The sequence below is a fragment of the Camelus ferus genome, chromosome 12 (genome assembly GCF_009834535.1).
Source record: "Camelus ferus isolate YT-003-E chromosome 12, BCGSAC_Cfer_1.0, whole genome shotgun sequence".
Taxonomy (NCBI): domain Eukaryota; kingdom Metazoa; phylum Chordata; class Mammalia; order Artiodactyla; family Camelidae; genus Camelus; species Camelus ferus.
In genome coordinates, this window is record NC_045707.1 from 2,316,834 (window position 1) to 2,344,586 (window position 27,753).

General features: G+C 50.0%; 1 protein-coding gene across 5 annotated transcripts; it reads right to left on the reverse strand.

The window, feature by feature from the left end:
- Positions 1–973: 973 nt before the first annotated feature.
- LOC102505799 (apolipoprotein L3) lies at positions 974–25,756 on the reverse strand. Of its 5 annotated transcripts, XM_032492140.1 has the most exons (5): positions 25,622–25,756; positions 16,722–16,874; positions 8,546–8,655; positions 5,866–5,986; positions 974–2,804 (listed from the first exon to the last, which is right to left on the reverse strand). In XM_032492140.1, exons 3-5 carry the CDS (start codon positions 8,574–8,576, stop codon positions 1,943–1,945), a joined length of 1,014 nt encoding a protein of 337 aa, XP_032348031.1. In that variant the 5' UTR covers positions 8,577–8,655; positions 16,722–16,874; positions 25,622–25,756; the 3' UTR covers positions 974–1,942. The 5 variants fall into 5 exon arrangements, with proteins under 5 accessions (XP_032348031.1, XP_032348029.1, XP_032348032.1 ...); XM_032492138.1 differs by lacking the exon at positions 16,722–16,874 and having other exon boundaries at positions 25,622–25,751; XM_032492141.1 differs by lacking the exons at positions 16,722–16,874; positions 25,622–25,756 and adding an exon at positions 15,874–16,637.
- Positions 25,757–27,753: the final 1,997 nt, after the last annotated feature.

The following is a 27,753-nucleotide window of genomic DNA, read 5'->3' on the forward strand; positions in this document are numbered from 1 at the left end:
TCTCATATGTCTCTGGCTCCCTGCTCTGGGTTCCAGGTGTGGGAGCCTTTGTGGCCCTCACATGCTCCACCCTTGGAAACACAGAGAGTCCGTGCCCAGTAAAGCAGGCCCAGGGGCTGGGGGAGAGCAGCATTCAGATGCTTCCTTCTTTCCTCCCTAGACAGGGTGAATCTGAGGCCACTCCACGCAGGCTCCTCCGAAGGTCCTGGCAGACTCCATCCCCCACATGAATGATGAAGTCATGAACTCGGACTTGTGTCTACTTTCCCTCCTCCCCTGTTTCACTTCCCCAGACCCTCCACGTCCTGCTCCCAGAGATCCCGTGAGCCGGGCCTCCAGCTCTGCCCTCAGGGAAACTTCGGCTACAGCATGTGACTCTGGGCTGCACAGAGGCTTTGGGCTTCTGTGCTGAGAGTAACAGGAAGCTGTTGGAAAGTCGGAAGCAGCTGTTTCCTAAGATCTCTCTTAAGAAGTTCATTGGAGCCCACTGTGGGGAGTAGACAGGGAGCAGGGGCAGGGCCACCTGGGTAAACACAGCGAGACCCTTACTGGAAGCTCTTGCAGGAGTCTGGGTGAAACGGGAAGGTAGCTTGGGGGAGGCTGTGTGCTGTCTGGCTGTCTCTCTCTGCCCCTCTGTTCAGGGCTGATGCTGTCTCCTACCTGCAAAGAAGCCCTTCTGATCCAAAGCAGCCTGCGTGCCACGTGTCAGTCCTGGGCCCCAGGTGCTGGAGGGGGAATGTACCTGAGCTCAGCCCAAGCCAGAGGTGTATGGGCTTCCCCCAGTGGTCCCCGTGGGGCCTGCAGGCACCAGGGTCTGAGTGAAATGAATGGATGGGAGGGCGGGAGCCCAGAGGGCAAGCAGGAGGAGTGATTGATGACTTACTCCCCGAGATCCTGGAAGACAGGCCCCTGGGGAAGGGTGGTCAGGCACCTGGAGCCCAGGTGAGCCTGAGAATCAACAAAGAAAGGCTGAGTGAATCAGTGTGTATTTATTGACCCAAGAGCTATAGAACAGAAGGTGGGGACAGCCAGAGGGATCTGGAATATCTTGTCCCGCACCACCCCCAATCTGATGAAGAAACTGAAACTCAGAGAGGCTGCATGTCTTGGCCCCATGCTTGTTGAACTGCTTCACACACCACAAATTTCCTTGTCCCGCTGTTTGCATCTGGGTTTCTTTCTTCCTTTATCTCCTTCCTTCCTTCCTTCCTTCTTTCTTTTTTCCAAATCAACCTCTGTTCCCACACAGCATTCGGTGTTTCACAGGAACTTATGTGGTCTCTCAGTTCATCCTGGTCCCAAAGGGCACTTGGCAATTTGACAAATATTTGACCCACTGTGTTGTCATCACCACCATCAACACCAACACCACCGTCATCATCCTCAAGACATCACTGCCTAATTCCGATAAACGTGCTGGGAGGAAAAGGCATCTTGATAGTGGAAAAGGAGGGCTGGAGACCCCACCAGGGAAGATTCTCTTCTGCAGGGACATCACACCCCAGGGAGGGGTGATGGAGGAGCCACTGCCACCTCTCGCACGATCCAACAGTCCCAACTCTTTGACTTTCTCCTATTTGCAACTCTTTTGCGTTCCTAGTCTTCTTCTTGCTTGTTCCTCCAGCCTCTCTCTTTCTTCAGGCTCCCAATGTCTTCTTTGTTCATGAGACATGGTTTCCCTCCTTCCCCTCACTCTCTCGTCCCCCCTCTGCCCTTATTCTGGGCTCCAGGCTCCTTCCTTGTCTTTCCCCATCTGCCACCTGCTTGAATCCCTGCCTGGCTGTGCTCAGACCCAGAAATGCCAAATTCCTTCACACTCAGCTCCATAAGTTTTATTTGGCTCTCTTTTTCCCTCTAAAAAGCTGCCTCTGCATATTGGCTCCGCGCGGGCCCCTGCTCCTTGCACTGCTCTGGCGGTGGGGGTGGCGGGGGGAGACAGGCCTTACTGCAGACTCTCGTAGGTCCGGGTGAGCTCCTCCAACCTGCTCTCCAGCTCCCGGGCCCGCTGCCTTAGCTGTTCAGAAAACTCTGCCTTTGCCCCCTCACGCAGGTGCATTGCCTCTTTCACAAGGTAGCCCACATCCATCACAAGGACGGAACTTGCAGAGGCCACAGCCAGGATTCGGGCTCCTTTGGCCATTGCCAGACCTGTGCCTTTGAGAACTTCCTGCAACTGTTTGCTACATTGGTATGAGATTTGCCCCGTGGTCAGAAAGCGCATAACCTCTTCCAATAAGCCAGGGTTGGCTCTGACCAGCTTGATGGCACGGATATTCATTTCAATGCGTTGCACGGCTTCTGTGAGTTTTTCTCTTGAGGAAACAATTCGGGGCCTGCTCTGCTGTAGAATCTCCTTGACCACTGTCCATTTTTTGATAGAAGGTGACATCAGGTGACAGGCTACATTTTCTGCTAATGACACGCTCTTGTGTTCCTTGACACTGGTGGCCACACTGGTCACAGCAGCTGTGGCCCCCAGCCCTAATCCAGTTGCCAAGAGTGCCAGACTGACCCCCGATGTCGGAGGTGCCAGAGTCAGGCCAAGGATGTTCAGGAGGCCAGACGCTGCACCAGCAGAGGTGGCCGCCACCTTATAGATGGTGCAGTCCCTGTGATCCTTGTCCACCTTGTCTGCAAGTGCGTGCAGCTTTCTTATGCTTTCCTCAAGCTTCCGTTTCACCCGAGGAAACCTCTTCAAAAACCTCTTCTTACTCAGCTGCTCCCTTAGCAGCATGTCTCGGTCACTCAGGGCCAAGTCTGCATTCAGCTCGTTCAGGTATTCACGCAGTGCATCTGCCTCTTCCCTGTAACAGTGAAGGCCAGGGGGTTAAGAAGTTAGTTTGGGATTCTCTGTAAAGTAGGCTTAACAAGATTCATCTTGCATAAATCACAAAGATTGTACTGTAACCAAAGAGATATTCTACTGCCATTATGCACATACTTTGTACATTATAGAGGCTCCATTATACTTGTTGAAACAGGGAATAAACAAGCACAAGCCATCTTAGGACACTCTTAAGTGGTAGGTGTTTGGTAAGACACGTTCTGACTCAGATAGTGCAACACCATCACCTCCAAGGTGCTTGTAGAGCGGGAGCTCTGCAGGTAAACACAGAGAAATGGGACTGGAGCAGAGAAACCTTCATTCAGAGAAGATTAGTGTGTGGTGAGAATCAACCTGCTTTTGCCCTTCTCTAAGGGAAGTGATTCCTAAGCCCCTAGAATTTTCTGGCTGATAGGGGAGTGCCCTGCTTTGCCTGGGTCTCTAGCCATTGGACAGTCTGCCAGCGTGATGTGTGATGGGTCTCTGGATCATGTTGTGTCAGTCCTGACTTCTGGGGGAACTGGACAACAGGGTGCTGGTCTGACCTCCAGGAGGGGTTGGAGACACAGGTCAGCCGGGCGGGCAGCCTGTGATTGAGCCCCAGGAGGACCCTGTGCACTGAGGCTCGGGGTGCCTGAGACTCTCTCCTTGACCAAACATTAGTCAGGCTCTTCTGAGTCCTCTTCTCAACCAGGCCTCCACCCTTCCCTTCCCTGTCCTGTCCCCGATGGCCCCTATCACCCAGTCTCAGCAAGAACCCTGCTAAATCCACGTAGTAAGACTCCCCAACTCTGAGGTCTGATTGCCTTTGATACCTGATCAAATTCCTCATCTCCCACCTTTGATGCAGCCGCCCTTGACCTGCCTTTAGCGAGAATCCTGTTAGGAAAGATAAACAGGAATCCCCTCCCATTGGTGTCTCATCTCAGTAATTTTCCCTCCACCACCCCTCACTCTGCTCCTTGGCTATAAGTCCCCAGTGTCTGTGCTGTATTCGGTCTTGAGCCCAGTGTGTCTGCTCTACAGCAATGGGCTTCACACCTGTCACCACAGTCCTGAATGCAGTCTTCCTTATCGTGTCAAGGACTGTCAGGAGCACTTTTTAAAAAACTCACTGGGCACCCCTGGTTGGCACTGACCCATGTGCCCTGAACACACTGAATACAGGACAGTAATGCCTCCTGAGGACGAGAAGCTTCATGTTTGAAACCCTCCCAGACAATGCCCTGTGGCTGCTGGGGACCCGCATCCTTCCCTGTGGTAATCGGACCTGGGAGTGTGCCAGCTGTCAGGGAGCTCTGTGCATCCTTCTCAGGAATTCTCCAACCGGAGGGTGGTTTGGGGCTTCCTCCAAATTTGTCATTGCTGTCAAGAGTTAGGTCAGTCGGGGGACTGTGCACTGAGACTTTGTATTTTTGCTAATTCTGAGTACTTAGTATTTGTTTTAAGACCTAGGACTCACAGCTAGAAGGGACCTTAGTGATCACTGTCCCTGACCTATGCTCCTTTCCAAGACTTATGCCTCTGGCCTTCCCAGTTGAAGGTCACTAGGTCCATCCACTTCCCCAACTGACTGGGAAGCAGGAGAGAGTCTATGAACTCTGGGTCACCTTGGACTCTCCAGCCCACCTCACTGACTCCCAACCCACCACCCAGCACCTCACCTCTCAGGTGTCACCAGCCTAACACACCTTAGCTGTGACAGCTTCACATACCTGCACACCAAGGCCATGTGCAACTCAATGGACCCTCCAAAAGACTCAAGGGACCTTAGGAAACATCTGTATCAGTTGCTAAGCCTGAGAAGTCCTACATGCATTTGGATGAGCTGGTGGACGAAGTACATTCCTGTTTGGTGGGGACTTGACAGTCTCCTCAGAAATCTGTAAACTACACAAAATTGGCAGCCACTCATTGTGGCAGTGGAGTCACCACTAAGCCACACTGCATTCAGACAGGTCATGCTACTGTATATAGAATAGAGGAGGGTCCCAGATAGCAGTTAAGACCCCCTGGCCCCCAGGCAGGGTATGGAGGACAGAGTCACCCTCCAGGCCCTCTATGCCCAGCACCAGGGTATCAAGTCCGGGAGGGAAGAAATGTCCCCTCTCCCACTCACGGCACCTCTGCTAGGGTCACAGCCCCTTCAGTTTTGTGTCCAAGGGTCACTCCCCTCACTCTGTTCCTGGCCCCGCTGCCCATGCTTTCCTACTAGCCCCCCAACCTGGACCTCTCTGCTCCATCCTGAACCCTTAGTCTGACCCAGATCTAGGCCTCCCTGGACCTTTGCATAAGATGTTTGCACTTGGTTCCCACCTGAGACCCCAAAGTTCACCCTAAGGCCATCACCACAGTCCATCAGATTGAACTGAGTCTCCTTTTGTACAGATGACAAATCTGAGATCCAGGATGGAAGCCCAGAGCCCTAGAGCTGGGCCAGGATAGAGCCAGGACCCAACTCAGCTCCATTCAATTCCACCCCGGCCTCTATGCCCTAGGGGCCCCGGGTCCTGCAGTGTCTGGCTAGTTCCTAAGATGGGGATACCAGGGCTCCAGTCAGAACCCCTAGGGCACATTCCTGATTGTGTCAGGAATGTTCTGACTCATCCCAAAGGGAGTCCTGCTTGGTCCTCATTTCCAGGAACAAGACCTTTGACCCCAGTCTCTTCCCAACAAGCTTTTTCAAGGTTAACATTAACTGAGCACCTACTATGTGTCAGCCATTATGCTAAGCACTTGGCATGTATTATCTCAGTTTCCTCACAAAAGAGTTGAACAATGAAGAAACCAAGGCAGAGAGAAGTTAAGTAACTTGTCCAAGGTCAATAACCTGCCCCTTCCTTGCAGTTTCATCTCTTCTCAACCCGAGGCCATTCACTGCCAGCAAATGACACAGAGGAAAAATTCCTCATGAATTCTTAAGAAGGATCAACTTCGACCCCAACCACAGGATACTTCCTGGAGGAGGTGTGCCTGCTAGAAGAAACCTGGCCCAGGGAGGGGTGTTTGGGTGACATCCCTGGGGCCCCCATGCAGGTCACCTGGACAAGTTGTCCTCAGCCACAAATCTATTTAGGACTTCAGTCAGCAGGCGTACCAGTTCCTCTCTGCTCAGTATGTCCCGCAGAGATTCGACAACAGCCTCAAAGAAGCTCTCAGTATCTAGATGGGAAGAAAGGAGCAGAAGATTAGGAGAAATTGTGGTGGAACTTAAATGGTATTGAGTATAAAGGGATTACACTTCATCTTCCTGAGCAGTGCTCCCCTGGAAAACTGTTGATGGGGTCACCAGTGATATGGGCAGATCTTGGTCCCCCCCAAATTCGTATGTTGAAACCCTGACCCGCCTAAGTGATTGTATTACAGATAGGAACTTTAAAGTGGTGGTAATTATGGTTAAATGAGGTTGTAAGTATGAGTCTTAATCCAAAATGATGGTGTCCATATGGGATGAAGAAGGGATACGTGTCCCCATCCCTCTCTCTCTGCACACTGAGAAAGGACCGTGTGAGAACAGGACCAGCCGGCCGCAGGCACTGACACCCGGGAATGAGGTCTCACCAGAAACCGACCCGCCACTTCCTCAGCCTTGCACTTTCAGGCTCCAGAACTATTTATAGAATTCCTGGCATTTAGGTGTGTTTAGGAAACGAAAAATTTAATCCTTTAGAAAGAATAAATACAGGACACATAAGACATATTAGTCACCATTTACAGCAGAGTCTGGGCAGCAACCTATAAAGAAATGCATTCATGTTTCGACAGTGAAACAAATGAATATTCACATTAAGGGACACAGAACGTAATGACTATAAACTGCCTCAGGTCAGCACAGGGCAAGATTGCTGCCCACGTGAGTTACCAAAACCATGTGTGGTTTCAGGGATTTGGAGTTTATGAAATTGCTAATAAGAGACTGGGGACTGGTACGTATTTACATGTGGCCTGCGACAGGATGGAAAATGCGCTTCGTGTCACGTTCCCACAAAGAGTCATTATCCCTACTTCGCAGAAGAAGAAAGTGAAACTAGACAGGGCAGTGACCGCCCAAGGCCAGCTTTGGCCAGCCGCCCAAAGCTGAGAGGTTGAAACTCTCGGGGATTTTTATGACATTACTTTGAAGCCTTCTTATATTTTAAACCCCCCTGTGATGTCTGCATTCTCTCCTACAGCGTATCTGTGGGGACTCTTTGCAACCCGTTTGTGGCGGTGAGCACAGTGTAGGGGATACAGAGGTAGAAATATGTTGTACACACGAACCTTATGTAATCTTATAAATCCATGTTACTTCAGTTTTTAAAAAGTCTCAGAATCCAGAGCGTTGAGTAAAAATACCAGGTGAGAGACTCCTCCCTCGAGTCACAGACGCCAGGCCGGGCGGGGAGGGGCTTTCTCAGGGGCGTGAGGGGCGGGACCTCAGCTCTGAGCCTGTGGTCCGTCCCTGTCACCTCTCTCTCCCCCAGGCTGCTCCCAGGGGCCACAGCTCCCACTGGCTCCACTGAGCCCAGCTGCCCCGTTTATACACAGGAGACGGTCTTGTTTCTGAGGAGAGCTGATCCTCAGGGCTCCTGCAGCCCGGCCTCCCTCACGGGCCCCAGAGCCGGCTGGGGGCCCCTGGCTTCTAGTCTCTGCCCCCTGCATTTTGTTTCCAATTGACTATTTTGCTGTCCTTTGCAGCCCCTGGGAGGATGTCAACTGGTTGCTTAGCAATGCAGTCATGGAGGCAAAGTGGTTCCTAAAAAACAGGAGTTAAGGAAACAGTGTTGATTTGGATGCTTTGAAGAGTTGCTCAGTTTTTTCTCTCTCCTGCGTCACTAAGGGTGAAAGGAAACCAGGGCTTCCATGGGGGGAGCTCCCAGCACTGAATCTGAGTGTTGATTGATTGGGGTGAGGAGGGTTGGGAAATGCCTGAGCACCTGGGTGTCTGCAGGGGGATCTGAGGGCAATAGAATCACTACCTGCCTGAGGCAGTCCCGCCTGGTGAACAGGTGCCCTAAGGGAACCTTGGGGGTGGGGGTTCAGATTTCTGGGGTGCAGCGAGGCCCCACCTGGGACACACAGGGACAGCAACAACCAGGAGGACCTGCTCCGGGGCAGGCACTGGCCCAGCCACAGACCTACGTTATATTTGATCCTCAGGACAACATGAGGGAATATCATTCTCACTTTACAGGGGAGGTCAGGGAAGGCGCTCCAGGTCGCTCAGGTGGCAGGTGGCAAAGGCCAGACTGGGGTTCCGTTCAGGCATCTGCTGACCCTGGCAGAGGGGTGGGGGAGGCAGCAGAGCTTGAGGAAAGGGTTTCGATTGGTAACAGCCCAGGGTCTGGGAACAGGAGGAGCATGGACAAAGGGGGAGGGTGGAGATGGCTCCTGGGTTGCTGGCCTACCTCCTCTCTCTGCCTTGCCTGACCTCAGGATGCACCTTGCTACTATCACCCACTTCCCACGGCTTCCCCTGCCCTACTCCTGAGCATCTGCTGTGTGGTGGGGGAGGGAGGGAGTGAGCACTTTGGCCGTGGCCCCCAGAGGAGAAGGCCATGAAGGAGCCTGTGGAGACAAACACCCTAGTGTGGGGACTCCCATCAGCCCCTATTGGGGGCTTGAGGAAACTTGTGAGCCACTTCTTAGGTCTTGATTCCTCTGTTAGGTAAACAGCCTGGAGACACTGCCCTCATTCTAGGGCACAAGTAGGAAGCAGCTAGAGATAGGACAGCTAACTACCTGGGCAGTAAAGGATGCCTACTGACGTCATGATGCCAGCTGGGGGTGTCAGTGTCGTCACTTCAGCTCACCAGTCTGTGTCAGGCTACTGAAGGAGGTGTGGCTTCACCCTTGGGGAAGAGAAAACAGATTGTGGACTAGAACATGAGTGAGCTCTGGCAACAGGGAGCAGTGAGGGGACAGGTGCCTGGCTTTTTCCCCCGAGATGGCCACCAGCACCACAGTGGACTCAACCTAGTGACTTTCTCTGCCTATTGGGCTCTGCTGGTGGCTATTCAGGGAAAGTTCCTTCCATCACTGCAGCTCCCTCCCAGCAAAGTCAGAGTCCTGTTGTCCTCTTGGGGCAGAAGGAGAAGCTATTCAGACAACACATGGCCACCTGGAAAGCTGTAGAAGCAATAAAACCAAACACAGAAGAAAAGAACGGAAGAGAATACTCTGCAAATTACGTGAGGGTGGGGGCAGCTGTGTTCACTAGCTGAAGGCCGCTCGCATTGCTGCAGGGTGTGTGGTGTGCAGCGCTCCAGAAACTCCCCTGCACTTAGCTTAGCCCAGGTTCTCACCCTGGTGCTGCAGCCTGGACTTGAACCCAAGTCTTTCAGATCCAGGTGCCACATTTGTGATGACTGTGCTCTGTTGCCTTTTTCATACAGAAGTATTTAATCATGGATGTATGTTTATTGGTAAATGGCTGTTCTTATATTGATATGATGTCTTGCACCCTGTGCTCGAGTCTCTGCCTTGACAAATTTCTTGGTGTTACAGCTTCCCAGAGCCCATGCCCTCCTTTCCTGTGCATGAGCTTCATTTCCCCAGGCCCTGGCCAAGTCCCTGCAGCCCTACCCTGGGCTGCCAGAGCCCCCGGTGGTGCCCAGTCCTCTCTGCTCTCCTCCGGTAACTCTTGGACCTTAAGTTGTTTGTCATTCCTTATGTAAATAATAATGCAAAGAACATCTTTCTTGTATAAAACATTGCCTGTATTTGAGATTGTTTCCTTCAGCTATTTCTAGAATTAGAATGATTGGGTCAGAAGTTATCAACAGCTACAATGTGTTCACACTTAGAGCCCCACTGTTATGCAAACCAATGATACCAATTTACATTCATACTCGAATCTAGGAGAGTGTCCATCCTTGCAGTCTTGCCAGTTCTCAGCAGTCTTACAAAACAAAAACAAAAACAAAAACAGACCTTTATATAGAGAGAATTTCTTTTGGTTCTGCTTGTGACTCTCTTGCCTTGGGAGGTGAGGGAAGAAAGCAAATATTTACAACACTTAGGCACTGTTTTTAAAAGGCGCTCATCAAGTACCGCCCCTGAGACCTGACAGAAATGATAGTAAACGTACTTAGAGGTATACAAAAAGCTAATGATAAGGGCAGCTTGTGTTTTTGATTTTTTCTCTGGACCAGTAGTTGCTCTAAGACTTTACACATAACTCATGTTATTCCAATAACCTTTCAGCTTGTCCCATTGGATCCTCATTTATACGGTGGGGAGGAGAAGCACAGATGCTATGTGACTGTCCAAGGCCAGACGTCTTGTCCATGGCTGCCTGGGTTCCAACCCACTCTCTGGGCTCAAGATCAGGTACCCTGCCTGTCCTCACTCCAGTGTGACTGAAAAACAAGAATGGGAGCAACAGGACACCAGAGATTTCAACAAATATTTGAAGACGGACTGGATGGAGACGTGATACCTAAATAAAGAGGAGAGGAGGAAGAGAAACAGGGAGAGAGCCTACAAGTCAGAAGCATGGTCTGCTTGGCAGACCCCAGAATAGGGAGCAGCGAGGGGCCAGCGAGGCCGAGGGAGAAGCAGGGAAGCAGGTCACCAAGCCCACATCCCGCCCCACGTAGCCCATGGTCACATACGGCCACACCAGCCGGGGGGGAATCGTGATTGACAGATGGCAGAGAAAGAATATTTCTGTATTCTGGCGCTTAGGGGCCCTCATCCAGCCACTTTACAGGGAAGCTTTCCAGTCAACCTCCCCACCTCGTAAATATGAATGGGCAATCCAGGATCAGATTTGTGAGAAAGATGAAAATGTGGAAAAGGGTGACTAAGATAAACAGATGAAATATGACACCAGGAGAAATGGATAATTTTGAAAGTAGAAATAACTTTGAAAATCTCAAACACGTGACCTCAGGGAGGCTAAAAGAATATTTTATTCATAAAATGAGAACAAGAGGCACTGAACAGAGAGGAAATAATGAAATAGACAAACAAAAAAAAGACATCTTGGGAATGAAAAAGTGTTTCCAAAATGACTCTGAAGAAAGTGTGGGAAAGAGTTCAAGAAAGTTCCAGAAAATTAAAGGGAAGATGACCGCAGAAGTGGAGCTGAATGCCTGACAAAGCAGCCAGTGTAGACAGAGGGCGGAGCGTCTACCAGGCGCTGTGCTGGCACTGCCCACACATTCCCCGTTTGACTCCCACATCAGCTCTAGGAACTGCTGGCTCCACTTCACAGATAAAGAAACTGAGAAGAAATGGTCCCATAGCCTGTAAGTCAACCTGACTCTTCCTTCTGGGCCTGCTTCATCCCAGGAAGCATCCCTGGGGCCTCATGGCCACCTCCCCCCCAGCTTTTCAGGAGGGACAGAAGACTGCTGAGTGTTAGTCCGAGAGAACCATACACTACAGTTTGTTCTTACAATCACCCCACAAGTTAGGCCAGGAGTACAATCTGACGGTGCAGACAAGGACGCTGAGGGGAGGGGAGAGGCAGGGCTTTATGCCAGCAACACAGGAGAGGAGCCAAGATTCAAACCAAGTTCAACATTTGACATTGGACATTTGCAAACACCCCTCCTTGTTTAAAGTTCTTTTTTCCTGAAAACTCCCTTCTTCCTGATTCTTCTCCCTTGCTCTAGCATGACTTTAGCGTCACAGCCAAATCAAACCACTGAGAGATATGGAACCCAATTAAATATCCTTATGAGCTGTGGCCCAGTTATCACACGGTCCCCTGATAATAATGTAGGTTGTACGCTGGGCGTCTATGGACTCGATAAACAGGGTCATATGGTAGAGCAACCGGATGGGGGCCTAGACTCAAATCGAGGTGAGGATTAAGCATCTCTTGACTCCAGGGACATGAGCTGAGACCACCTGCTTTGGAGACCCCGAAGAGCTAGTGACTATACAATTCAGCTGAGCTTGACCCCCAGGATGACAAGAGACGTCACCCAGGACGACTACAGCCCCAGTGTCAGGGTCTTGGCCAAAATCTTTGGTCCAGAGCAATTTCGGCCACTTTGAAGGCAATGCCAACTTGGTGGGAAATCACATGAAAGTTGCTCAGGAAGGTGTCTGGCAGATGCCACCAGCATCACCTGGTTGGGACTGGAACTGTCAGCCAAAAGAGGCACAGGGCCACTGTTCCCACTGACCCCTGCCCCACCCCATCTCTCCATCCCGTGGGGAGGTGTGTGTGGCTCCGACATGCTACCTTAGGAGTTGTGTGTTCCAGAACAGGGACCCACCTCCACCTGCCTGTTGTCCCTTTTTATAGAGACTGTGGGAGTGAGTAGAAAGCTTCCAACTGAGCATGTGACAATGGGGTCTTTTGCAGTCATCGCAGTGGCCAGCAGGGACAGACATCTCAGGCAGCAGAGCACAGGGGAAATGCCTTCCACGCTGACCACACCTGGTGACCTCACGGGAATGGGTCTCGGCCCCTTGTTGCCAGGCTGCCACCATCACACTCTGGACAGTCCTACTGGTCTCTCCTCAGGTTGGAAAACCAGGCCCTGAGTGAGTTAATAGTTGTCAACTTCAGTAGCGTTAGAACTAAGTATAAAGCTGATAAATTAAAATGACAACCCACAGTTCAAACATTTTTATGCTGATGTCAAGACTAATATGTGTTTAATTTTAATGTCTGTATAATGTTTAAGAAAATTGGACACATTCTCAGAGTTAACAACAGATATTGGATTTTAATTTAAAGAGAAATTGAGTAATTGATTTGAATGAATGATTTTAAGTTGAAAGTCAATTTGCTAAATACTAGGATGTTGCAAATGAGCTTTTCCCAGAGACAGGAAGCAGCCTCAAGTTCAACAGATCCTATAAGAGGAGGTGGGAGGACTGGGGGAGGGTGGAGAGGGGGCTGTGAGAGCAGCTCCTCCAGGCATCTCTGGGGCCTGTGTCAGGGGTGCCACCAACCTCTACCCTCCTGGCAGTTGGAAGACCAAGGAGATGCTTGTCCAGCATCACTCTTGTGCTCAAATATGACCTTAAAAAAGAGGCATCTTGCCACTGTGGCAAACAGACAGTACCTCAGAGAACTAACTATAGAATTACCATGTGATCCAGCAATTCCACTCTGGCTTCAGACCGACATGAAGCAAAAGCAGAGACTCAAAGAGATGTTTGAACACTTGTGTTCATCACATCATTATTCACAACTGCCAAAAAGGAGAAGAAATGCAAGCTTCCATCAGTGGATGAATGGATAAGAACAATGTGGTCTTCACGTACAATGGGCTAATATTTACCTTAAAAAATAAGGCAATTCTGACATGTGCTACACAGGATGGGTCTCAAGGACATTATACTACATGAAATAAACCCATCACAGAAAGATGAATACCAAATTATTCTGCTTATATGAGGTATGTAGAACAGTCAGATTTTAGAGGCAGAAAGCAGAGTGGTGGGCGCCAGGGCTGTGAGTAGGGGAGTGCGGAGTTAGTGTTTAAGATTCACAAAGCGAAAGAGCTTTGGAGATGGACACTGGTGATGCTGTGAAGGAAAAGCCGGGCTGGACCTAACTGGTAAATCTATGTTTAACAAGTGCTGGGTTACTGATCTGAGTTCTGCTGGACTAACTCATAAATCTAAGTTAATAAGTGTCAGTTTGCTGATTCCCTGCTCATGTATTTTTTGCTAGCCAGCTGGACTTTCAGAGAGACATATGTGGCCTTGGAATGTTGGTTTGCTGCCTCCCTGCCTCTGCTTTGTGATAATGATGCTGCTAAAGCTGTTCCATGCCTATTGGCCCAATACCCCAAGCTTGTAATTAACCCTATAAAACCTCATGCACACGTTTTGGAGGTGCTCAGAGCTTCAGAGCAGAAGTCCCGTTGAGCCCGCCGGTGTAATAAATCTGAGTGCTCCAGTCCTCTGAGTGGTGCTTGTTTCTTGGCTGGCCTGTTGTTTCCATATTTCCAGAGGCCCCAGGGAGATTCAATGACGCCAGCCCCTTGAGCAGCTGGACTGGTGGTTCCGGCCGACCGGGGGACAATAACTCCAGTAAAGAATGAGGTGGCGCTGCCCGACGGTATTCTGGGTTCTCTTTTGTGATGGCGACTTGGCACCCCCAGGTTTGTGGGCTACAACCAGAGCCAGACTCAGTGGAGGTATGGACAGACTCACCAGGTGGCCGTCCGGACAAGGTAGGAACCCCCAGGGAGTAAATCAGGTCCTGTCCCTAGTGGACAGAAGAGGAGGCTGATCCCCTCCTATAGGCTCCCCGTCTGGTGGTATTCCAGACAGGGAGATCAGGTTAGATTAGGGACGCCCCAGTGATAGGGAGGGGAATGTGCAAATAGCCTCTGTACATTTTTGTGAGTGAATGTGTGGCCTGTGAAGCATGCGATCAGGCTCAGTTTTGTAGCTCCACAGCATTCCACTACGGAGTCGGGTATCGATTGGAGTCATGGTTTATACTGACCCGCCAAAGCTAAGAGGCGCCGTCATCCCCATGAGGGGAGCGGCCAGGCAGACACAGCGAAAACCCTCCCTTGTCTTGTCTGCGACACTGGCACAGGGTGGCTACACAGGGAGGGAAAGGGACATAGAACAGCATATAAGTAAATGACCCCTGTGCACTTGGGGACTAAAACGAGACTACTTTAAAATTTTTCAGATGCGACTTTGTCACCATTCCCCCAGAATATCCTGTTGTGATTAATAAACCAGCCTCAATACTACCCCTCTGTCTAAAATAAAGCCAGCAAGAACTGAGCCAAAGGGACTGGCTGGAACCCTCTTTTGAGGTCCCCTTTTAGGTCCATTTATTCTGCCACCAGCCGGCCATCCTGGCCTCATATTTTGTCAACTTAGGCTATAGAAAAGGCTTTGTGCAGGGACCCCTAGAGTTCATCCAGGCCCAGGAGAGCCTCAGGGACACCTGCCTATTGTGGAACCTTAACTCGCTGGCAGCACTTACAGCCAAGAAGATAGATATTAGGCCCAGCAAGGCAGCAGAGTTTTTGAGAACTGCACTGTTTTGAGGAGTGGAAAAAAAAACCCCAGAGATACTGGGGTCACAGTCTTTGGTGCCAGGAGCAGATCCACACCTATAGGTGATAAAATCTATCAACTAATAATAATGGGAGCCTCAAAATCAAAGCTGACAGTTCTGCACTGCATGATTAAAACTTTCAAAAAGGGGTTCTCAGGAGACTATGGAGTTCACATGACCCCTGGCAGGCTCCGCACTTTGTGTGAGCTTGAATGGCCGGCCTTTGGAGTTTGGTGGCCCTCAGGAGGAACTCTGGACCTAGCAACAGTGTGAGCAGTCTATCAAATAATCACTGAAACCCCAGGCCACCCAGATCAATTTCCTGACATTCACTCCTGGTGGAATATCGCCCAGACTCCATCCGCATGGATTCGGTTCTGCTCAAATGGACCTGGACAATGCAAGATATTAGCAGCTCAGCTGGTCCCAAAAAGACAGACAGAGAAAAGCCTATTTTCCAGGGAGACACAAAAGACGAGATGTGCCTGCCACTTTGTATGCCCCCAGGGCACTGACACCTCCAGTCCCACTGGAGACACCACCACCCTGTGTCACCACCTCCCCAACCTGAGGACCCAGAGGCAGAGCCCAGCCCCCAGCCTGAGCCGGTAGGAAGGAGACTTCGCTCAGCATAAGCCGGGAGGCCAGAACCCCCAGCCCTCCAAATGCCGCTGCAGGAGATACAAAGGCCACAGCAAGCTGGGGAGGACGGGACTGTCCAGCCTGGGCACCCCGTACTCTGCTACCAACCTTTTAGCTCTACAGACCTCCTCAGTTGGCGCCATCATACTCCTTCCTGCTCTGAAAAGCCACAGGCATTTCAATCACATTATGGTCTGAAGAGAATTGAGAATAAGAGCTTCCATAATAATAGCAGATGAAGAGGCACTGGTAAACTGATCAGGAGTTTTGGCCTGCCCTCCAGAGAAAAGGAGCAGAAAGTGCCGGAGCGCGCCGCGGATGACATCAGGGGGAGCCGCGCAGAGTGACGGTGGCAGGCAGAGCAGGGGCCATGGCCGCCCGGCGGCAGCAGCAGCAGCCCCCGCAGCCCAGGCACCGCCCCTACCTCAGCTGCTGCCAGCCGCTGCCGCCGCCGCCGCCGCCACCGCTGCCATGACAACTGAAGGGGAGAGCGGGCCGCTGCCCAGTCCCAAAGCGATGCTGGGACAGTCATGGAACTCTGTTGCGAAGACATGCCGATACTTGGTATCTGTCCAGCCCACGATGATTTCTGCTTGGTGGTCTGTGATGACTGTAATCAGGCTGTCAAACCGCAGGCTCTGACTGACCTGGTAGTCTGTCTCTCATTCTCACTGGCCCACCTGGGGAGATGTTCCCCAGCTGCTTCTGACTCTTCAATACGGAGGAGAAGAGACACATTCACACTAAAGCACGAACATGGCTGCAGGGCCGAGCCCCCAGGGACACACTGGATGTTGAGGGGTGGGCCGTGACACGGGCCCCTGACACCGGACCAGACTGGGACTTTCTCTCAGAGTCCTGGCTCAGAATGTGGGGCCATGGTTGTGCCCTGTGGCCTATGTGTCTAAAAGACTGGACTCTGTGGCATCAGGATGGCCACCCTGTCTACGGGCCCTCGCTGCCACAGCCCTCCTGGTCAACAAGGCAGACAAACTCACACTGGGACAGACTTTAAATGTAAAAGTGCCCCACTCCTTGGTGGCCCTGATGAACAACTCAGGTTACAAATGGATAACTAACACAAGGATGACCCACTACCAGGGGCTCCTATGTAAAAATCCAAGAGTCCATCTAGAGACTGTGCGAACCTTAAATCCAGACACATATTTGCCTGAGGGGGACACGCAGCCTGACCACGGCTGTGAGAAAATCATAGAAGAAGTGCACGCGAGCAGGCCTGATCTAAGCAACAAGCCCCTGCAAAACCCAGACCTGGAATTCTTCACAGACGGCAGCAGTTACGTGCAGGATGGACAACGGTGAGCAGGTTACACTGTAACAACAACCTGAGAGGTAATAAAAGCAGAGTCCCTTCCCCCAGGATGGTCTGCTCAGCGAGCGGAGATCTGGGCACTGGTCCAGGCACTAAGGGAAGGGAAAGGAAAATGAATCAATATATACACTGATTCCAAATACACATTTACAAAGTTGCATGTACATGGAGCCATCTATAAGGAGACAGGACTCTTAACTGCTGGGGGAAAGAAAGTCAAGAACAAAGAAGAAATTCTAGTTACTGGAGGCATTATGGGATCCAAAGGAAGTGGCCGTTATTCACCGTAAGGGACACCAAAAAGGAAATGACCCTGTGAGCCAGGGGAACAGTCTGGCTGATCAAAAGGCAAAAGAGGCAGCCACCTGGGAACACCCAGTAAGTAAAATTATGGCAGCACCAGAGCTCCCCACTGCCCCAGAATACAGCCACGATGAAAACACGTGGGCACAGGCCGAACAAGGGAAGGAAGGAAAGGACAGATGGTGGATCACGATGGATGGAAGGGTTTTCATCCCGGAATGACTAGCTTATCACATAGCCCAACAACAACCTGAAGCCACACACGTGGGAAAAATGGCTTTGGAGGCCCTCCTAAAATGATATTTCCTGATTTCTTGTCTCCCTACTCTGTGTGCATCGGTCTCCCAACACTACTTGCTCTGTGCTCAAAACAATCCAATACAAGGGCCCACTGGGCTAATGGGAGTACAACGATGCAGATGGGCTCCCTTCGAAGATTTAGAAGTGGACTTTACTGAACTTGGGCCCAGTAAGGGACATAAGTACCTGCTGGTTTTCATCTGCACCTTCACGGGTGGGTAGAAGCCTATCCCGACCAGGACAGAGAAAGCAAGACAGGTAGCAAAGGCTCTCCTCAGGGGTGTCATCGCTCGGTTTGAAATGCCTACCTCCACCTGGTCCAACAACAGACCCACCTTCATGGCAGAGATTGTACAGCAAGTGGCAAAGACACTGAGCATCGGCTGCAACCTGCACACAGCATCCCGGCCTCAAAGCTCAGGGGAGCTTTTAAAGATGTAGGACTCATCCTTTGGATCCACCACTCCAGGGTTAAGAGAGTGACTTGACCTAAGACAAAGGACCCCTGGAAAATTGAGAGTGACCCGGGAGACCCGCTCAAGATCAAGATCAAGGTCAAGAGGGACCAGAGAAAGATCCTCGAGCCCTGCTCTAGCCACACCCAGAGGCTGGCTAGTCAACGCACAGCCGAAGCTTGAGGAAAGCTCAATGAAACAGTTAAATGTATTTCCCTTGTGCTCCTTTGCCTCTCTCCTTGTGTGCCTCTTTTCCTTGTAGCCTGTGTATTAGCAGTGGGGCTGGCCAGCACCGCCCCTCCTGACTGGGTTATAGGCCATAGGAGCCTGATAGCTATTTTATACCTTGTCATAACTGGTGCCATCACCGCAGCATCATGCCTAAGATGATCCTAAGGCTGATGTTACTGACACTAACGCCCTCACTCCCCTTGCCAGTGCGGCTCGGAGTGGCAGCAGGGGTGGGCACAGGCATCGGTGGCATAGCCTCATCCTCTTATTCCTATTACCAGCTTACAGGTGAGTTAGGCCAGGATCTCCAATGAATAGCAGAAACCCTGGGAGCTCTGCAAAATCAGACTGACTCTCTGGCTGAGGTGGTCTCACAAACAGGAGGGGTCTGGGCCTGCTCACAGCCAGAGAGAGAAGACTGTGCCTCTTCCTTACTGAAGAGTGCTGTTTTTATGCCAATCAATCAGGAATTGCCAGAAGGATGGTCCAAGAATTACAAGACCGAGTGAAAAAGAAAAAACATATTTTAGACAAGGGCCCATGGACAGGCCCCTGGGGCTGGACCTCCTGGCTGGCACCGTTCATAAGTCCCTTGCTCCTGATTTTTGCAGCTCTGCTGGTTGGGCCCTGTATCCTAAACTTCCTGACCACTTTGTCAGTGAGTGGTTAGAGGCTATGAAACTCCAGATGTTACCCTCCAACTATGAGCCCCTACAAGAGCTGAGTCATGAGGCCCACTCCAACAAGGGCTGTGAAAGCATCAAGAGGGTAGAATGAGAAGGAAAAGCTGGGCGGGGCCTAAGACATAAATCTAAATTTAATAAGTGTCAGATTACTGATCTGAATTCTGCTGGGCTAAGTCGTAAATCTAAGTTAATAAGGGTCGGTTTGCTGATTCCCTGCTCATGTATTTTTTGCTAGCCAGCTGGACTTTCAGAGAGACATATGTGGCCTTGGAATGTCTGTTTGCTGCCTCCCTGCCTCTACTATGTGATAATGATGCTGTTAAAGCTGTTCCATGCCTATTGGCCCAATACCCCAAGCTTGTAATTAACCCCATAAACCTCATGCGCACGTCTTGGAGGTGCTCAGAGTTTCGGAGCAGAAGCCCCTCTGAGCCCACTGGTGTAATAAATCTGAGTACTCCAACCCTCCGAGTGCTGCTTGTTTCCTGGCTGGCCTGTCATTTCTGTAACAATGATTGTACAACACTCTGAATGCATTTAACACGACTCAGCTCTACACTTTAAAATGGCTAAGATGCTAAAGTTTATGTTATGTATATTTTTCAACAATAAAAGAATTTTAATAAGTAAACGTCAGTCACAAAAGGAAAAATTCTGTTTGACTCCACTTATATGAACTGCTTAGGGCAGTCAGATTCATGAAGGCAGGTAGGTGAGTGGTGCTTCGGGGAGTGGAGGGGAGGGGAGTGGGAATGGGGAGTTACGGTTTCATGGGGATAGAGTTTCAGTTTTGCAAGATGTAAAATGTTCTGTGATTAGATGATGGTGCTGGGTGCCCAATAATGGGAATATCCTTATGCCACTGAACTGGACACTTAAATATGGCTACAATGGGAAATTTTATGTTATGTGTATCTTATCAAAAACATTTTGCAAAAATATAAATCTTTTAAAAAGCCAGCTTTTATGAAAAAGATAAAACACTTAGGCACACGTCCAGCAGAGCTGTGGTCTCAGAGAAGCAGTTTTGCACTAGAAACTCTAGTCTGAAGTGCTGGGAGTGAGCATGTGGCTCCCTGTGAGCAAATAAAACTAGACTGAACACAAAGGGCAAAAATGTAGCATTGCCTCCACGGGTCTAGTGGATGGAAACATCTCAGTGCCCTTCTACTCGTGTACTAGACAGAGACAGTTCCCTGCCACCTCACCCCAGAGCTAGGATTTGTGTTCTGAAATAAAATCCCTTGAATTAAAACTCATTTACACGGAGCTGGCAGCCAAGTGGCAGAGTAGAAGGAGCCAGCTCTCAACTCCTTTCTCAAACACACCCAAATCACAACCAACTGCAGAACAACCATCAGTGACAAAGACTGGAATGTACCGAAAGTGGGCTTCCATAACTAAAGACATAAAGAAGGAACCACAACAAGATGGTAGGAGTGATGCAGGAAAAATGCATGTGGGGTGTAAGGAGAGCCGTGTCCTAGGTTTCGGTGGAGCCCCTGGGACGTGCCCTGCCGGGTGTGGGTCCTTGGCTTCCCCCAGGAAAGATTTCAACAGTGAGCCACAGTTGAGGAAACATAGATTTATTTAGAGAGATACATACTGTATAGAGTGTAGGCTGTGACAAAAGGCACGAGAAAGGCCACGAGGTGTGGGCGTTGGGTGCTCAGGTTAAAGTACAAGTAGGCACACACTCCATACAGACAGTGTGGGCTGTCTCCCAAGTGAAGGGAGAGACGGAGGCGGCTAGGAGGCGTGGTGTTGCCAGTTTTCATGGGTTCAGTAGCTTCACACGCCTTCAGGTGGGAGGACTCTTCCAGCTACCCTGGGGAAGGGGATGGGATTGCCAGGAATTGGGCCACAGCCCACTCTTTGGCCTTCTATGCTTAGCCTTGGGACTGTCCCGGCACTTTGGGGCATATTATTTCTCATGCTAATATATTACCACGGGAGTATAATGAAGCTCACGTTCTACTGGAAGGCAAACCTCTTGCCATCTTAATCCTCAGGGCCTACTGGGAGTTGAATTTTCCACCATTTCGGTGTTAATTGCTGTCATCCCTTGAATGGTTGGGCCCTGCCCCTTTCCCTCCTGTCTCAGGAGGAGCAGACTTGTGATAAAATCAAATCCCTTACCCCTGGGTGGGCAACCCCCAAACTGGAGAATAAGTGTGTTGAAGAGATTCTCCCACAGAGTCACAGTTCTGAGCCCAAAGTCAGGCTTCTCGGCTTAGGAGTCCGGCATTAGGAAGAGAAGCCCCCAGAGTATGTGGCTTTGAAGGCCGGGGGGGGGCTTAACTGCAGAAGGCCCACAGGACTGGGGGAAATAGAGACTTCCGTCTTAAAAGACACACACAAAATCTCACACAAACCAGGACCAAGGGATTAAGCAGCCATATCATGGGACCCCGGGCCAGACCTAACTGCTGGGCTTGGAGCCTCTCCTGGGGAGGTGTGGGAATGGCTGCGGCTCACTCTGGGGACAAAGACTGAGTTGTGGACATATCGGGGCACATTCATCTGCTCAAACTCTCCTGGAGGCTGACATCTTGCTTGAGTCATATACTAAGACCAGGCTCCACCCACTGCCTGTAGGATCCAGTGGGGCTCACCTCAGGCCAAACAACTACCTGGGCAGGAACATAGCTGCACCATCAGCAGACAGGCTGCTTAATGACTTCCTGAGCACACACTCACCTCTAGACACACCGCTAGACACAGCCCTGCCCACCAGAGGGCCAGGACCCAGCTCCACCCACCAGTGGGCAGGCACTGGCCACTCCCACCAAGAAGCCTGCACAAGCCTCCAGACCAGCCCCAGCCACCAGGGGGCAGACACCAGAAGCAAGAAAACCACCATCCCACAGCCTGTGGAATGTGTCCAGAAATGCAGGCCACACCGCACCCTGGGACCAGCTGTCACCTGGCCCTTGGGTGATGACAGGAGAGGGCACTGCTGGGAGGCACAAGACGTCTCCTAAGAGCGCCTCTTCTCCAAGGTTGAGAAATGGAACCAACCTACAACATCACATAAAAATAGAAACGTAGACAAAATGAAGGGGCAGAGGAATGGGTTCCACACAAAGGAAAAAGGTAAAATCCCAATAGAGGAACTAGGTGAAGTGGAGACAGGCAATCTCCCTGGGAAAGAGTCCAGGGTAATGATCGTAAAGATGATCAAAGACCTCAGGAGGAGAATGGGTGACCAGAATGAGAAGTCAGAGGTTTTTTAACAAAGAGATTAAAAATATAGAAAACATTGATGCAGAGTTGAAGATAACTGAAATGATAAATAGAGTAGAAAGAATCAACAGTAGACTAAATGAGACAGAAGAATGGACCAGTGAGCTGGAAAACAGTGAAAATCACTGCCATAGAACAGAAAACAAGAAAAAAGGATGAAAAGAAATGAGGACAGTTTAAGAGACCTCTGGGACAATGTCAAGTGCACAGTATTCACAGTATACTGGTCCCAGAAGGAGAAGAGCGAGAGAAAGAGCCTGAGAAAGATATTTCAAGAGATAGTAATGAAGACTTCCCTAATCTGGGAAAGGAAAGAGTCACCCAAATCCAGGAAATGCAGAGAGTTGCACACAGCATTAGCCCTAAGAGTGACACACCAAGACACCCTGTAATTAAAATGACAAAAATTACAGATGAAGAGAGACTGTTAAGAGCAACAATGGAAGAGCAACAAGTAACATCCAAGGGAGCTCCCAGAAGACTGCCAGCTGATTTTTCAGCAGAAACTCTGCAGAGGAGAAGGGAGTGGCACGATTTATTTTAAGTGATGAAAGAGAAAAGCTACAAGCAAGAAGACTCAAGCTAGCAAGGCTCTTGTTCAGGTCCGATGCAGGACTCCAAAGCTTCACAGACAAAAGCTAAAAGAATTCAGCACCACCAAAGCAGCTTTACAACAAATGTTAAAGGAACGTCTCTAGGCAGACAAGAAAAGGCCACAACTAGAAAAAAAAAAAAATTGTAATGAAAAATCACACCAGTAAAAGTGAACATACAGTAAAGGTGGGAAATCACCCACACACAGACTAGTAGGGAGGTTAAGAGACAAAGGTAGTAACATCAGCTGTATCCACAATGAGCAGTTACGGGGATACACGAAAGAGTTCGATGTAAGATATGATGTCAGAAAGAGAAATGATGAGAGGAGGAATATACAAATGCACGGTATTTTAAATGGATTAGAAATGAAGAGATCAGCAACTTAAAACAAACACACACATATATAGAGACTGCTATACCAAAACCTCATGGTTAATGCACACCAAAAATCTACAACAGATGTACAGACAAAAAGAAAAGGAAACATAAACATAACACTAAATAAAGTCACCAAAAACAAGAGAAGACAAAAAAAGAAAAATAGGGGGGTGGGGGGGAATAAAACCATAAACAAAATGAAAAGAAAAGCTACAAAATGGGATAAAATATTTGCAAATGATGCAACCGACAAGGGATTCATTTCCAAGACACACCAACAGCCCATACACCTCAATTTCAAAACAGCAAACAAACCAACCAAAAAATATGCAGAAGACCTAAATAGATATTTCTCTAAAAACACCTATTGATGGCCAACAGGCACAGGAAAACATGCTCAGCATCGCTAATTATTAGAGAAATGCAAATCAACACTGTAATGCGGTAGCACCCAACACTGGTCAGAATGGCCATCATCAAAAATTCTACAAATAACAAATGCCGAGAAGGTGTGGGAAAAAAGGAACTCTTTTGGTGGGCATGTAAATTGGTGCAGCCACTATGGAAAACAGTATGGAGATTCCTTAAAAAACTGAAAATAGACTTATCATATGATCTAGCAATCTCACTCTGGGACATAAATCTAGAGAAAACTGTAATTTGAAAAGGAAACACACACCCCAGTGTTCAGAGCAGTGCTATTTACACTGCAATGGCCAAGACAGAAAAGTGACCTAGATGTCCATTGCCAGCTGAATGGATAAGGAGGTGGTATACAAATACATATACATATAAAATGGGACATGAATTAGCTATAAAAAATGAAATACTGCCATTTACAACAACATGGATGGACCTAGAGATTATCATATTAAGTGAACTGTCAGACAGATAAAGACAAATGTTATATGATATCACTGATATGTGGAATCTGAAAAAAATGATACAAATGAACTTATTTATAAACCAGACAGAAAGACTCACAGGCATAGAAAACAAATTGATGTTTACCAAAGGGAAAGGGGGTGGGGATGGAAAAAATAGGAGTTTGGGAGTAATTTATACATTGTTCTAGATATAAAACACATAAACAATGAGAACCTACTGTATAGCACAGTGAACTTTATTAAATTTCTCCTAATAACCTATATTAGAATTGCATCTGGAAAAGAAAATGTACATACACATATATAAGTGAGTCACAGTGCTGTACACTTGAAACTAACATAACATTGTAAATCAACTGTACTTCAAAAAAAATTTTTTTTAAATAACAGCACCTGAACCCTTTACCATCTGAAAGCATCTTCACACACAGGATCACATTTGCTACAGCAGCCCTGTGATGAGAACATTTACTGTCCTCTGCTTCACCAGAGAAAACTAAGGTTCAGACCTGCCCCAAACCTCGAGAAGCTGGGCTGGTCTCTGATTCTTATTCTGTTCTGTTGTCTGGACTTTGCCATTTCTCCAGAAGGAGAGAAACCCTGAAACTCTTGAGTATTCAAAGCATAATTATCTTCCCTAAAGCTCCCTGTTAGCTAATTATTAAAGAAAAGGGCACACTGACCGGAAGCATGAATGTCCACGTTAAAAGTAAAGATTAAATGCCCCTCTCGCAGGATGCCCATGCTGGTCCTCCTTGGGTGATGGGCCTCCCTTCCCAGGTGCCAAGGGAATGCTGACTCGCTGTGGACGGGCTGCTCTGTTTTATTTATTTGAAACCTTGAAGAAATGTACCCCTTACTTGCTTAACGATCTTTGTTTTGATATAAAACGGGTCAAAACCACGCTTCTGCAGAGCGCTTCCTCAGAGTTCCCTGAGAGGCTGTCGTCTGTGGTACAGTTCTCAGTTTGGCTCAAAGAAATCTCTTTTCTGTTCCTATTAAAAGTCGTTTGATCATTATTTTCACTGACATGTGTCTGTATGAGGCCATTTTGTCATAAGACTGCAGAACAGGATATGAGCTGTGAGAATGTGCAGGGGGCCCGGCTCCCTTCCTCCCTCTGGGCCTCCTTCCCTCACAGCCCACCTCCTGCATCTCCCACCTCACACAGTCCTGAGGGAGCACTTAGGAAGCCCAGGAAGGCAAAGCCCCGCTGACTGCCTGCTTGGGTCCCCTGTCCTCAGCTCTCAGGCCTCAGATTCCCCCCAGGGCACTGAGCAGGCACTCAGTGACAGGGTAGGGGCTTAGGCCCATGAAACTTTGATTCCTTGTGTCTGAAAAAACCCTTTGTCCTCCTCACCCTCAGCACAGCACCTCGGGGCCGGCCTCAAGGCCACAAGGACAAGGGGCTGTGACTGCCCCTTCCTCCACCTCCTCTGCTTCCTCCAAATTTCTCAAAGGACCAGGACCCAACATCAGTTACCTTCCTTCTGGGGTCACTGCTCACATCTCAGCCACCTGAGCAGTTTTCACCCTCCCTCTGCTCTGTTTGGGGTACGGGGGCGGGAGGAAGCAGTCAGACCCACCTGCCTCCACATCCAGGCTCTGCCACTGCTTGACCTGTGGTCCTGGGCCCCTCACCTCCTCTCCCTGAGTTTCCATTCCCTTCTTCCCCAAAACAGTGAAAATCAAGTAGTGACCAGCACCCTCTTCTCAGAGACACATGGTGAGGATGGGGAGATGGGGGTCTGCTTACCCAGGAGTCTCCCTCTGGCTGAGGGTGAACTGACCCAGACGTTCTCAGCTGGGTAGATCCAGTCAGCAGCTGTGGGTCTGGGGAATAACCAGACACAGCCTCCTCTGGGCCCAGATATACCCCCCAAAATCAAAAGGGAAAGTGAAAGCACTGGATCCTGAGTTGCTCACAGCACAGACTGCCCAGCAGGCTCCACCCTTGGCTCTTCCCTCCCTCCCTCCTGACATCTTGTAGAAACAACCTAAGATCTGACATTCCAGGTCCTTCTAGGCTCAGTCCATCCTGCCTCAGTCTCTGCAAAGGACCACCTGCCACCAACAAACTATGAAGCCCTTGGCAAATCAATCCCCCACCCCATGGGCTGCCTCCCAGCCCCCTCTGCCCTCTCCAGCCCCTACACTCTGCAGTCCACCTGCTTTATGCACCTTTGTGCCACCAGCACTTGGCACAGTCCTGAACATACCAGAGGCTCACTGCGCACCTGTCATATTGCTGCTGCCGAATGCCTCCATCAAGCAGGTTCTAAGCATTTGCTCACTCAGGTCTTTCTGCCAGAATGCCTGCTCCTACACCTAGAAAAGTCCGGCTCCTGCTCCACAGCACAAATCTGGCATCACTTCCTCTTAGATGTCCTCCAGGACCTTCCCCTGCAGAGTCCCCTGCTCTGCTCCCAAGGTACATGGGAGAGGGGCCTAAGCCCACCCCACATCTACTGTGTGCATGCCCCCCACCTCTTGACCAGCTTGCTGTAGACCTGGTCCTGCTGGCAGGGACAGCACTGGTGTCTTTGGGTCCCATTGACCTGTCTGAGGAGGCCCGTCCTTGTTGGTCATTGCCATTTGGATGACTGTAGAAGTTTGTGGGAAGGGCTGAGAGCACACTGCTCTTTTCTTTCCTGTCTTGTTTCCACTGGACAATAGATCTTTTTCTCTCCAAATGGAAGATGCTTACCAGAAGGTCAGTGTGCTGGCAACTCGGAAAAGTCTAAAACACAAGGCAAGCTTTGTTTCCTGTTTGGTTCCCAAGCAAAGATCCACCATGGACAGAGGGCTGAGGGTGTGCTTGTTGCTGGCTTGACAGGTCCATCAATTCCCTGTCTAACTTAAGAACTGTCAGCCCCTCCTCCCTGATAAATAAAGTAAGAAGTAAAGGCGCCCACAGCTTGTAAGTCGTACAGCTGGGCTGTGGTCTCACTTTTCTAATTTGGTCCGCAGAGCAGGGCCTGAGGGGGCCTGGACCCCACAGAGAGCCTGGCCTTCCATCAGGGCTGCTTCATCCCAGGAAATGTCCCTGGGGCCTCGTGGCCACCTGCCCCAGCACTTCAGGGAGGGGCAGAAGAGTGACGGGCATGAGTCCACGAGGACCACACACTACAGTTTGGTCTTAAATCAGCCCAGAACCCAGGCCAGGAATCTGATCAGATTTTGCACATAAGGAAGCCGGTGGGGAGGGGAGAGGCAGGGGCTTTCTGCCAGTGACTCAGGGGCTTCTGTTTGGCGGGAGAATGGCAGCAGCTGATGTCCAGCAAAGGTCCATTTGTCCGAACTCCACAGACTCACACTCCATCCCCAGGTTCTGGGAGCCCAGGCTGGATTGGGCGTCCTGGAGCACAGACACAGAGGGGCTCAGGGGACACGTGTGCCAGTTCCTGGCCCGCTGTCCTGCAGCAGAGGGGCCCTGATTCCCACAGGAGCTGCTTGGCGCTCGAGGACCGCCTCCTGCCTCGGAGCACAGGGCACTAGACACGTTACCCAAGGACGGCCCTTCCCAGGCTGGCGGCTTTGGCCATGTTCCTGGAACCTGAGGCCACCTCCTTGTGTTCTCAGGGGTGACACCACCCAGCTCGCCAAGATGCTGTGAGTACCGGCTGCAGAAACCCAGGTGACAGTGCCTAACACGGTGAGGGCCCAGCCCAGCTCCACAGGACTGAATGCTCCCATCGCTCAGAGGAACACTGAGTGGAATCAGCAGGGAAAGGCTAGTATCCGTGGGAGCAATGGTGAGTGGTGGTCGTGGCCCCACCTGTACGTCAGAGGTTCCTAGATACACGTGCAGATAGAGACATAGGGCTGTTAAGACTGAGAAACCAGCCCAGTGGAGCAGGAGGAGTTCAGGCATCGTGCTGAGACCCT

What these genes read in the sequence shown, in the direction of transcription:
- LOC102505799 (XM_032492140.1), bottom strand. Translation starts at nt 8,576, where the DNA reads ATGACGTCAGTAGGCATCCTTTACTGCCCAG. An exon ending in AGGCATCCTTTACTGCCCAG is followed by an intron (nt 5,987 to 8,545) that starts GTAGTTAGCTGT and finishes CTTCCCATCTAG; the next exon opens with ATACTGAGAGCTTCTTTGAG. An exon ending in GCTGAGGACAACTTGTCCAG is followed by an intron (nt 2,805 to 5,865) that starts GTGACCTGCATG and finishes TCACTGTTACAG; the next exon opens with GGAAGAGGCAGATGCACTGC.